At 47.1% G+C, this 12,673-nt stretch overlaps 1 protein-coding gene across 1 annotated transcript in view; it reads right to left on the bottom strand.

Annotated features, from left to right (window-relative positions):
- The window catches only part of LOC117545615, a 106,015-nt gene that overhangs the window by 77,842 nt on the left and 15,500 nt on the right, over positions 1-12,673 (bottom strand). The window contains exons 18-26 of the mRNA XM_034215469.1: positions 3,886-4,070; positions 3,620-3,802; positions 2,769-2,860; positions 2,449-2,618; positions 2,218-2,371; positions 2,067-2,143; positions 1,808-1,988; positions 1,076-1,231; positions 328-461 (exon numbers count right to left, since the gene is read on the bottom strand). Of these exons, the coding sequence (XP_034071360.1) occupies positions 328-461; positions 1,076-1,231; positions 1,808-1,988; positions 2,067-2,143; positions 2,218-2,371; positions 2,449-2,618; positions 2,769-2,860; positions 3,620-3,802; positions 3,886-4,070 (1,332 nt within the window). The remainder of the gene's footprint in view (positions 1-327; positions 462-1,075; positions 1,232-1,807; positions 1,989-2,066; positions 2,144-2,217; positions 2,372-2,448; positions 2,619-2,768; positions 2,861-3,619; positions 3,803-3,885; positions 4,071-12,673) is intronic.

The raw sequence follows: 12,673 nt of genomic DNA, 5'->3' as shown, positions 1-12,673 counted from the left end.
TTCCTTGTAAAAAAAACTATCTGACGGCAAGGTCAACCGTTGGAAATATTTACAATATAGCATACATTTAAAGCGTTATACTTTTATATAAAGTGAGCCTTTCTTTAAGCTGGCAAAAATACATTTCGCACCTGCCTCTGTCCACAGCAATACATTGGGTTTTTTGTTTTTCACAAGCTGTAACTACTTGTTTTTCAAAACTGGGGGCATGATGACCATCGTCCACTGTAGGTTATACAGCGACTTTATATTAGTGCCTCATAACCCCACAAAATCCAGACTACCCTTTACCAGCTTGTGTGAGATCACACAGTGGGTTTCAGGTACCTTGTGGTTGATGGGAGCCGTGTTGGAGCAGTAGAATTCATGTTCTGCTCTCATGATGTAGGTGAGGTTTGAGTCCCTCTCCCTCCTTAGTCTCTGAGACGTGTAGCACTCCTGACGCAGGTGCCGGGCATCACCTGTGCAGGGGTCAAAGGTCAGGGAAACTGAAGTTTTTGTGAGCTAAACATTATACCTGACGGGGAGAAACTTGATGTAAAATTGCTCAATTTCCTCCAAACATTAACAAGAGCCCTTTTTTTTTAGGAAGAACAGATTTTTTTGTGGTAGTAGCTTTAAAAAAACGTGGATAGGCAGTTGGTCCGAAGAAGGAGAAATTCTGCTGCTGAGTTTTCCAAAATACAGAAACAAAAAAGATCTGTTAACCTTTGCAAATGACACTTTAACAATCTGAAGGAATAGAGCAGCACCTTAGTACCATTTCCTTTTTAAACACTAACCCATATTATATTACCATTGATGGAGTTAAAGCAGTTAAATACCGTCCCTTTTCCTAATTGCAACCTTTCCCACTAAAGAGGACTATTGGAGGATTCTTAATTTTTTGTATGGTTTTAGGCATACTGTTCCTTTACTTTTTTAGAGTTTACTCCTGCTTTTTTCTTTTTTGCAACTTCATTTCTCTGGTAATATTATGAATTCACCATTATACACCAAAGCAAATTCCTTGTCTGTGTAATAAACCTTATACTAGTGTGTGGCTTCTCAAAATGTACATATTTTAGTAGCTCACCTCCTAGACCATATTTGAGCCTGAGCGCGGAGCTCCACACTGAGCCCTTCTGCTCCATCAGACCCAGCATCCTGGTGCCCACCACCCCAGGTAACAGGAGCTCCGCCTCCACAGAGTACTGCCTGCTGCTGGCATCCCGCCTGCGCTCCAGGGACACTGATGGAGGAACGAACACAGCTAAACCACATGTCAAAGGTAAACATTCTAAACAGCATAGGAACAACTTTTACAGGGATTCCTTGGCCCATCCACACGGTGGCGTGCGTTGAAGCTTCAACGCAGCTTCCCATTCACTTTGAATGGGGTGACGTCCCGCTTTGCCGAACTGCATTGTGGTTCCGTCGCGGCGCTTTGCCTCTACGTTGCTCGCTTCAAAAGTAGAGAAAAGTTCAACTTTTCAAACTTCGACGGAAGCGTCAGCCAATCAAATCATATGCCAGCGTGGACGCTGCGTAAACCTCAGCTATCATGTGAGTTAGTCACCAACTGGGGCCAACGGTTATTTTGTAATTTCAGGGATGTTCCATAAACCTACATTTTCTACCAGTATGCGGCAAATTCACTGGTTAATAATTGTTTTCGGATTGCATAGAAGTCTATGAAAAAATGACCCTACTTGTAACTTGATTTGTGACTTAGGGTAACATTTTCTGAATAATACATTTATGGTAAATATTATGTCAAATGTAAATGTCGAAAATGTATATTATATATATTATATTAGTTGCATACCCGACAGTGATGCAGTTTCTCTGAACACATTCTTCACAGTGGCGGAGAAGCTGGTTTTCCTGCCCAGTCCACGTGTAACATTGGCAGAGAGGATCATGGGAAGTCCATCAGCGGCCATTTTGGCTTCAAGGTGATAGCGCGTCCTCTGCTCTGACAGCAGGGTGTGAGTGTCCACCAAACCCTAGAAATAAACTAATTAACATATTTCATGACTAGACATGTAATCTTATCACATAGAATACACAATCTCAATACTTGCCATGACGTAATAGTGAACACCATCAATTATAAGCTCCAGCTTCCCTGACTTTACGTTCCTCTCTTGTTGAAGTTGCCCTGAAAAAACAACACATTTTCAGTATTAAACCCTGAAAGAAGTTTTTTTCCCATAATTCCCCTCTGCGACTGACCTTGTATGTGGATGGTTTTCAGAGGGTGGGTGATCCTCAGCATCAGTCTGTGGGGGTTGAAGGTCAGGTCCAGAGACATGTCCCTGGGGATGGAGGACTGAGGTGTGGCCAGGAGGAAGTGGATGGAGGCCTCTCTGGGCAGCCAGGTGCCTCTCTGAAACACAAGTTGTGTGGCTAGATAAAGAGATCTCACACAGGGGAATACAAAGAATGTAGCTTCTTTTCTCCTACCTGAGGGCGCAGTGAGTAGGCGGCCTCCAACATGTAATAATGGAGGCCTCGGTCAAGCTTCAGCAGGCGGAGGGAGAGGTGGACGGGTCCTGGAGCAGGAAGTGAAACCCCTGGGGCAGCCGATGGGTACGAAGCGTTGGAGCACAGCTGCCAGCCAACCATCTTGGACCCTGCCAAGGAAGCAGAGATCAAACCGAATCTAACTTTTATAATCTGACAATCGTAGAAAGTAAGCCAACAGGTAAAATCCTAAATCGTCCTATCCCTGCTTCTGTGTGTGATGTATCAATCTATACAGAGTGTTGTGTTGGAGGACTCACATGTCTTTGGGGTGCAGGAGGTCTTCTGCACTCGACTCTTTGGCCCCCTGATCTCCTCTCTGTGGTCTCCACTGAGCTGAAACACTCTGGAGCTGGTCAACACACAAATGGACACACTCGCTGAAACCCTTGACATATCAAACACTGACTGATTGTCTTCAATTCAAATGCATTTATTAATTAGAAGATTTTGCAACCTGCTAAACATAATCTAGAAGAAAGAAAATGTGTACAAATAAGTGTAACGCAAAGTGCAAATGTGGTAAAAAATATGTATTAAATATTGAACCAATTCAACAATTACATTTTAAAAATCTTACACTAACAGCATCTCCAGGTCAAAACAATTATCACAGATCTATAGGACCTTAAAACGGCATCCTTCTAATATCTAGCAGGGGGTGACTCCATTGGTTGCATTAAAAGAAAAAAAAGGCTTATTGTATAAAAGTCTATGAGAAAATGACATTACTTTGCACTTCTTTTATTACCCCAGTAAATATTTTCTAATAATTTTATAGTCTCAATTTCTAGTTTGTAGTCTTTTTCAATACATCGTGATGTTAATTTAGTAAAGTTGGGTCCCATTTATAGTGAAATAGACGATAAAGCAGGAAATACTTTAGGGCCTATCTAATTAGCAGATCTCTACCACATGGTGTAGAACAGTTGGGGTGTTTTCGTCTTACAACTTTAACAGTGCATTTACAGTTTCAGAAAGTTACTTTTTGGATGCCAAAAAGTTTCGGTGTTTGTTTTTACTTAGCTTTACCCTCTTGTACCATTTCTGATTCTAAAAGATGACGAATGTAATAAAGGAACAAATAATTCTGGTAATAATCCACTGTTACCTGAGAGAGATGATGTCCATGACGTCCTCCGGTGTGTTCAGTGTGACCCGGACATCCCGCCCCTCCTGCAGCTGAACACTACCATCCAGACTGGTGGAGCTCCTCAGCTCAGAGACCCAGTCCACCGCAGCCTGACCCAGAGCACCGTCAACCCCCATCCTGGCCGACAGCCCCACGTAGGCACTGGGAATACAGACAGCAGTTACACTCTACCGCTTGTAACCAAATGTCAGAGTAGTAGCCCCTGTCAGATTATATGGAAGTACTTTGGTTTGATGTATCCGGTCAGGGAGAAGTGAGAGGTGTCCCTGTAGTTGATGTTGCCCTTCAGACGCAGTGACAGGAGGGAGGTCATGTTGATGCCCAGTTTGATGGGTAAACCGGACAGAGACGGTAAAACCAGCTCGTCTGTCATCAGCACGGCCCGGTGGTTCAGCTGGACTTCCTGACCCTGGAGGACAGAGAGTGTGTGAGAAACTGACAGGAGGGTAAACAGACAGAGACTAGCTCAAGTAAGACTAGGAGCATGGACTGAGGTTAACCTGTTAGGCTCGAAAATAACATTTCCAGAACATATTCCCTTCTAAATGCGAAAATTAATAATCTTTTTTCTCAAAGCAATGATAAACCTGTGAGTTGGATGTAAAAAAGTCAGAATCAATATAGATGATTTTTATTTTAAAGAAAATTCAGATTGAACATGGTAAAAAACTGTAAATGAAAGTGTCCGTCCAAAAATTATTTTTTACTTATATTGAAAACTATAGGTTACTTAAGTAACCTCAGTTCTCAGAGTAACATGAAGTGAGATGTCTCACTATGGGATGCGCCTCAACGCGTATGCAAACAGAAGCATCAATCTCATTACGCCAATCCTGATTGGCTGGTGATCTTGACGTCAACGTCAGGGAATCCACCCACCCTTTAAAGGAATGGTATGCTCATGACACTCATTTTTAAATAATTATCATCCGATAAAACAGACCAGTCTCTGCCAGTCTTTTTTCTTCTTTTTTTTAATCCGATGACATTATCAGTGATTTTAAACTGATTAATTACCGAAATAACATCAACACTGTGGGCGGCGCCATTTTACCGGACGTGACGTAAACCATGCGTTTGGTTTCGAGGACACGTTGATGTTCATGTTATTTACTGTAGTTACTCTCTTCAAATATGCCTCATTGTATCGCGAAACATTGCCACAATTCTGATAGGAACAATCCACAGAATGCTCGGTTCCATCTGTTGCCAAAAGGTAAGCGTAGGAAGTACGTTCGGAGGCAGTGGCTAGCGAAATGTGGCCGGCCCGAACCGAAAGATCCACAGGCGCATGTATGCAGCGAACATTTCAAGTTTCCGGACGACTACTCTGAGAGTATGATAAAACATAACATGGGATTTATTGAACAACCATTACTTAATGGAGATGCAGTACCATCGGTCTTTCTGGTGTCATCACCGACCAGGACACCAGTTCGGCCAGTTGAGAAATCGCCCTCTGCAAGTGTGAAGCGACGGAGGACCAGAAGTAGTGCTCGGAGTAAGAATAAGGTATGTTATAGCGCATTTCCATTGCAGCGGGTAGCCCCGTTTAAACGTCCTTTATCGTCCAGGCCAGGCCAGTTTTTGGTGGCCTTTCCATATAGCGTAGTACCGGCTAGTGGGTATTTTCCCCCAGTTTTTCCGGCCCCATAAAATCGTGGTTCTAGGGCCAGGGACAACGAGGCTGAGTATGCTAAACTAGAGAGGGAATCGCTAGCAAGGGTGGTACTACATGCATACATATCTAGTAATCAAAATCATTGTATCTACTAAGTAGTACTAAGTAGGCTCGAACCTGTATGGCTGAATTCCCCCATCCAATCTCTTCATATTGCTCAAAACTTCGCCATGTTTTCGTGTGTTTACAAAGTGAACGCATGGATGACGTCACGACCATCACGTGACTACTGAAAATGGGCAAAATGGCAGCGGCCTGACGGAATATACAGGTTTTGATCAAAAAGAGCTATAAAATCATTATTTACCGGGGAATATCGCTGATTTCTTCAGGGTATGGTTTAAACATAATGTTTCACTAAATACTGAAGTTTTGATTAATTATCTAATGAGTGGAGCATTCCTTTAAGTAGCTTGCGCTACGACGCAGCGTCATTCAAAATAAGCACCTCTTCTTGCTTCGCCTTAGCAAGAAGGGCCGTCTGGTGAGACATCTCACTTCATGTTACTCTGAGAATTGGGGTTACGTAAGTAACCTATAGTTCTCATTCATAACACTCCGTTCGATGTCTCACTATGGGATATTGAAACTCCCGTATTGCTAGACATGCTTATCTCGAAAATCACCAAAACAACCAGAACTTAACAGGTAGAACTCTGTCTCAACACGGGGCCCAGCACTGCACGGGCCACACATGGAGCAGAGACATCTAGCCTGTAAAAGCGGACAAAAGTGAGCGGCGAGGACCAGCTCGCTGCTGCACAAATGTCTTGGATGGAAACACCCTTGAACAAAGCCCAGGATGTAGCTAGTCCATGAGTAGAATGAGCACGCAGGCCCGTTGGTGCCTGCAAACCCTGACTCGTATAAGCCAGAGCAATCGCTTCCACAATCCAGTGGGAGAGCCGTTGCCTGGTAACGGGCTTGCCCTTCTGAGGGTTAGCCCAGGATATAAAGAGTTGGTCATTACAACGAAACTCTTTTGACCTGTCCATATAGATGCGTAAAGCACGAACTGGACACAGCAAATTCGGCCGCTGTTCCTCAGAGGAACACAGCGGCGGAAGAAATGCCACAATGTCAATGGGGGTACATGAGCCAACCACCTTAGGTATAAGGTGTGCATCTGGACCCGGTGACGACATTACCTATTGACGCAGCAACCACTGTAAGTTATATTCTTGTTTAATTAGACTTCTCTGTTTCATTTATTCGACTCTGTATAAATTGTTATTGTAGCGTAAACGGCTAAATCGCGTTTGAGAGATTTTAAATCTCAGATCTGCTCAGGCGAAACCTGCTTTACAGGTCTCAGCACTCAAGCCTGCATTAATATAGGCACGGCCAGTCTATTGTCGCCCATCAGCTGTAGATAGTTAACTAATTAGAGGGCCGTGGCCCTACAGCTGTGAGAACTGAGCAATCAGGCGTCCATTTCGGGTAGCTCTTTCCTGGAGCGTCAGCTTCAGCGTCAGACAGCCGAAGACTGACAAAGACATTGGAGTCCTGCGGGAGTCTCTAAGACTGACAAAGACATTGGAGTCCTGCAGGAGTCACGAGGGAGGCAAAGAGGAGGCAAATCCTACTCTGATCGAGCTGGTGTCTTATTTCTCTTTTCTTTAGTTTTCTAGCCCCGCATGCTATAATCATGTGTATTTTCTCTATTCCTGTTCATGTGTCTTCTCGCAATTATCACTGGCCCCGTGTATCTCCTAATCGATATAACCGGCCTGCTCTCGTCTATCCCACGTGCTCCACTGAGATCCAACATCTAGTTTCTGGTGGCCTGTGGAATTGCCAGTCAGCTGTTCCTAAGGCTGACTTCATCTCTGGCTACGCCTCCCTGCAGTCTCTGGATTTCCTTGCTCTACTGAGACCTGGATTACTCCATCCAACACATCCACCCCAGCAGCTCTCTCCACTGCATATTCCTTCTCCCATACACCCAGACCCACTGGCAGAGGAGGTGGCACTGGTCTCCTGCTCTCTCCCAAATGGAGCTTTTCCCTCTTCAAGCTACCTAACTTCACTCCTTCCACCTTTGAATTCCATGCCGTCACAGTAACCCATCCTATACAGTTAACCATTGTTGTTCTCTACCGTCCACCAGGCGCCTTGGGGGACTTCTTGGAGGAATTAGATAATCTCCTCTCACTCATCCCTGAAAATGGCCCTCCCGCTGTACTTCTCGGAGACTTCAACCTCCAGACGGGGAAGATAGACGAACTAACATCTCTGTTAACCGCCTTTGCTTTCTCACTGTCTCCGTCCCCACCGACTCATAAAGCTGGCAATGTCCTTGATCTCATATTCTCAAGGAACTGCGCTACTTCTAACCTCTCTGTAAACCCGCTCCACACATCCGATCACTTCTTCATTTCATTCTCTCTATCCCTTTCCAAACATAACAAACTAATCTCTTCTCATCCTGCACTTGTCCGCCGTAACCTTCGCTCCCTCTCCCCCTCTAGCTTTGCCTCGTCGGTGCTCTCAGCCCTCCCTTCCTCTGATTCGTTCCATCTCCTGCCTCCAAACTCTGCTGCAGAAACTCTCCTCTCTACTCTCTCATCCACTCTGGACTCGCTCTGTCCTCTCACATCTCGGCAGGCTCGTCAGTCCCCTCCTGCTCCCTGGCTAAATGATGCACTGCGTGCTAATAGAACCGTCCTTAGGGCAGCAGAGCGGAAATGGTGGAAATCCAAACACTGTGACGACCTCCTAACCTATCAGGCTCTCCTCTCCTCTTTCTCTGCTTCGATCTCTCAGGCAAAAAGCACTTTCTTTCAAGATAAGATCCAATCTTCCTATTCCAATCCTAAAAAACTATTTTCCATCTTCTCCACCCTCTTGGACCCTCCAAAAGCTCCTCCCCCCTCCTCACTTCTGTCAAGCGACTTTGTTACCCACTTTGAAAAAAAGGTTGATGATATTCGCTCTTCTTTTTCTGACTCACCTTTACTCACCGCTGGGTCACCAGACCCTCCTTCCACCAACACACTTACCTCCTTTTCCCCTCTCTCTCCAAGTGAGGTTCTTACCCTCATTACCTCTGCCCGCCCTACCACCTGTCCTCTGGACCCTATCCCTTCAAACCTCCTTCAGACTATCGCTCCTGATATTCTACCGTTTCTCACCCATTTCATCAACACTTCTCTAACTTCTGGTCACTTTCCAAACAGTCTCAAGGAGGCAAGAGTAAACCCTCTCCTAAAGAAAACCACTCTCAACCCGTCTGATGTTATAAACTACAGGCCTGTCTCTCTCCTCCCGTTCCTGTCTAAATCACTTGAACGCGCTGTCTTTAAACAACTCTCCTGTTATCTCAAGCAGAACAACCTTCTGGATCCGCACCAGTCTGATTTCAAGGCAGGTCACTCCACAGAAACTGCTCTCATTGCTGTCATGGAGGAACTGCACACTGCCAAAACTGCATCCCTCTCCTCTGTCATCATCCTATTGGACCTGTCTGCTGCATTCGACACGGTGAATCATCAGATCCTCCTTCGCACTCTCCAAAAACTTGGAGTTTCAGGCTCTGCACTTTCCCTCCTCACCTCATACCTGAAAGACCGTACCTACAGGGTGACTTGGAGAGGGTCTGAGTCCGACCCTTGTCAATTAACTACGGGGGTCCCTCAGGGCTCTGTTCTTGGTCCCCTCCTCTTCTCCCTGTACACAAACTCGCTCGGATCAGTCATTAGCCCGCATGGTTTTTCTTACCACTGCTACGCTGATGACACCCAATTAATTCTGTCCTTTCCCCGCTCAGAGACCCAGGTCGTTGCACGCATCTCTGCTTGTCTAGCTGACATCTCTCAGTGGATGTCTGCTCACCACCTCAAGCTCAACCTTGACAAGACTGAGCTGCTCTTCCTCCCGGGAAAAGATTGTCCCACTCTTGACCTAACAATCAACATCGGCACCTCAGTTGTTTCCCCGACTCAGACTGCAAGGAATCTGGGTGTGACCCTAGATAACAACCTGTCCTTCACTGCAAACATCGCTGCTACAACCCGTTGCTGCAGATACACGCTTTACAACATCAGGAAGATACGTCCCCAGCTGACTCAGAAAGCGACTCAGGTTCTGGTCCAGGCTCTCGTCATCTCACGCCTAGACTACTGCAACTCCCTCCTGGCTGGTCTACCTGCATGTGCCATCCGACCTCTGCAGCTCATCCAGAATGCAGCGGCTCGTCTGGTCTTCAACCTTCCTAAATTCTCCCACACCACTCCGCTCCTCCGCTCCCTTCACTGGCTTCCGGTAACTGCTAGAATCCACTTCAAGACACTGGTACTTGCTTACCATGCTGCGAATGGATCTGGCCCTTCCTACATCCAGGACATGGTTAAACCGTACACCCCAGCGCGTGCACTACGCTCTGCATCAGCCAAACGACTCGTTGCGCCCTCGCTGCGAGGGGGACCCAAGTTCCCATCGGCGAAAACACGTGGGTTTGCTGTCCTGGCTCCAAGATGGTGGAATGAGCTCCCCATTGACATCAGGACGGCAGATAGCTTGCACATCTTCCGGTGCAAACTGAAAACTCATCTCTTTCGACTCCACTTCGAGCGTTAGAACTATTAACGAAGCACTTTTATACTAATAAAGGACTGGCTTACCTAAAGCCAGTTGAGTAGCTTTGGATAAAAGCGTCAGCTAAATGCAATGTAATGTAATGTAATGTATAAAGGCAGGGTTGGGCTTCAGCAACACTCTCGTTTGCCCCAGGGCAAACTGAGTGCATGAAGGATGTACAGAGAGCGCATGAATGTCACTGACTCGCTTGGCAGATGCCAGAGTCAGTAACAGCACTGTCTTCAGTGACAGGTGTTTCATGTCAGCTTCTTCCAGGGGTTCAAATGGAGGTTGAGTGAGCCCATCTAAAACCACTGCCAGGTCCCATAAGGGCACCAGTGACCTGGAAACAGGGAGGAGCCTGCGAGCCCCCTTCATAAAACGGCAGACCAAAGGATGTTGGCTAGCCGTCTTTCCCTCAAAGCCCACATGGCATGCAGCAATAGCAGCCAGGTACACTTTGATCGTAGAGAAAGCTCTGTGTTTATCAATTAAGTCCTGTAGAAATGATAAAATCACCCCGACAGGACATTGAAAAGAGATGTGTCCTTTTTGAAGGCACCACTCCTCAAACACCCTCCACTTACAGTCATAGAGGGACCTGGTGGAGGAAGCTCTTGCACTCTGAATAGTGTTTATCACCTTCTGAGGGAGCCCCACTGTATTCAGATTGTACCACTCACGGGCCAGGCCCATAGTGCCAAGCGCTCTGGGTGTGGGTGAAAGATCGTCCCCCCCGCCTGAGACAGTATGTCCCTGCGTAGTGGGAGCTGCCACGGCTGCCCGCACAGCAGCTGATATATCTCCGCCAGCCAGTACATTGCAGGCCAGTGCGGAGCTATCAGGATAAGTGTGTGGCGTTGTTCCCTCACTCTGGCCAGAGTTGGGGGTATCAGAGCCAGGGGTGGGAACACGTACAGAAGGACTGGAGGCCAAACGTGCGCGAGCGCGTCCACGCCTAACGGTGCGTTTAAATCGTGCATTGAAAAGAACATCTGACATTGAGCATTTTCTTTTGATGCGAACAGATCTACCGCGGCTCGGCCGTAACGCACCCACAGCTGACTCACAATCATTGGATGTAGAGTCCAGTCTGCATTTAGTGGTGCACCTCTGGACAGCAGATCCGCCCCGAGGTTCATCACTCCTGGTACGTGCGTCCGCAGCTCCATAAGATCAGTTTGCGTGCCAGCATGTGTAACTGGAGAGAACGCAAACCCCCTTGGTGGTTTATATATATTGTGGTCGTGTTGTCTGTCCTCACGAGGACATGATGTCCTCTGAGAAAAGGCAGAAAGCGTTTCAGGGTGAGGAACAGCGCTAAAAGCTCCAGATAATTTATGTGTGACCGTTGGAGGTCTCTGCTCCAGAGACCCCTCACAGGTCGACCTTCGTATATATCCCCCCAGCCCGTCAGACATGCGTCTGTGGTGACCACCTTCCGCGATAGGACAGCACCCATAGGCACGCCCTGTACTAGAAAAGTCGGGTGTAGCCAGTGGCGCAGTGCCATTACGCATTTCATAGTGACCATCACTCTCTGCGCGCCATGACGCGCAGGGTCCAATCTGAGGGCAGCTACCCAGCGCTGAAACTCCCTCATGTGTAAGCGTCCCAGTCGTACCACCAGAATGGCTGACGCCATGAGCCCCAGCAACCGCAGACATGACCTGAAGAGAACATATTTGCGTGGCTGGAAATGAGCGAGGCAAGCCCTGAAGGCTTTCACTCTCTCTGCTGACAGGCGGGCTGTAAAGGGCACCGAATTCAGGCGTAGGCCCAGGAAGAGTACAGTCTGGGCTGGAGACAACATGCTCTTTTCTGTGTTTATTACGAAACCCAGGTCGAGCAGGTGTTTTACGAGGACATTCGTCTGCGTAATAGCCTCTTGCTCCGACTGTGCGAGAAGGAGCCAATCGTCCAGATAAGTTGCCAGGCGAATACCCTGTTGTCTTAACGGGGCTATCGCGGCTTCCGTACACCGTACAAACACTCGCGGGCTGAGAGACAGACCGAAGGGAAGCCTACTCTGTACTCGTAACGGACACCCTGAAAGGCGAACCTCAGATATTTCCTGTGTGGGTAATATACTGGGATGTGGAAATACGCATCTTTCAGGTCGACTGATGTGAACCAGTCGTTTTGGCGCACGAGACGCAACAGAGATGTGTGAGTGAGCATTCTGAATTTGTATCTTTTGAGATATTTGTTCAGAGCTCTCAAATCTAGTATAGGCCGAATTCCGTTCCCTCCCCGTTTGGGAACGAGGAAATACTTGGAATAAAAGCCGCTCTGACTCTGTTCGGCGGGTATTATCGATATAGCCTTCTTTTCTAGTAGCGAGAAAATCTCTTGCTCTAGAATATGGGCCGACTCTCCCCGGGCCTGTGAATACAGAATGCCCGAGAAGTGAGGGGGGGTGACAGCGAATTGGAGCCTGTAGCCCTGTGTTACTGTCTTGAAAACCCAAGCAGAATCTGTGAGCATCCTCCACTTTTCGCTTCTCAAAGCGAGCGGAGATGTTACAGCTCTGTCGTCTGCCCTCAGTGTCTCTATTTGTTGCGTTATGGGGCCCTCTAGTGTCTGAACACGGTGGTACCCCAGGTTGACAACCCCGGCCGACACTGCGCATGCGCGTGGCGGTGGTGCCTTCACAATCCCGTCTATTGTCCGCCTTTTGAGAGAGGCCGTAGCCGCTCTCAAAAGAGCGGCAGACGACAGACTGTTTATTGTTTTTCTTTTCATTTGTATTG

The sequence above is a fragment of the Gymnodraco acuticeps genome, unplaced genomic scaffold (assembly GCF_902827175.1).
Source record: "Gymnodraco acuticeps unplaced genomic scaffold, fGymAcu1.1, whole genome shotgun sequence".
In the NCBI taxonomy this organism is placed as follows: Eukaryota; Metazoa; Chordata; class Actinopteri; order Perciformes; family Bathydraconidae; genus Gymnodraco; species Gymnodraco acuticeps.
This window is presented reverse-complemented; position numbering and strand designations above follow the sequence as displayed.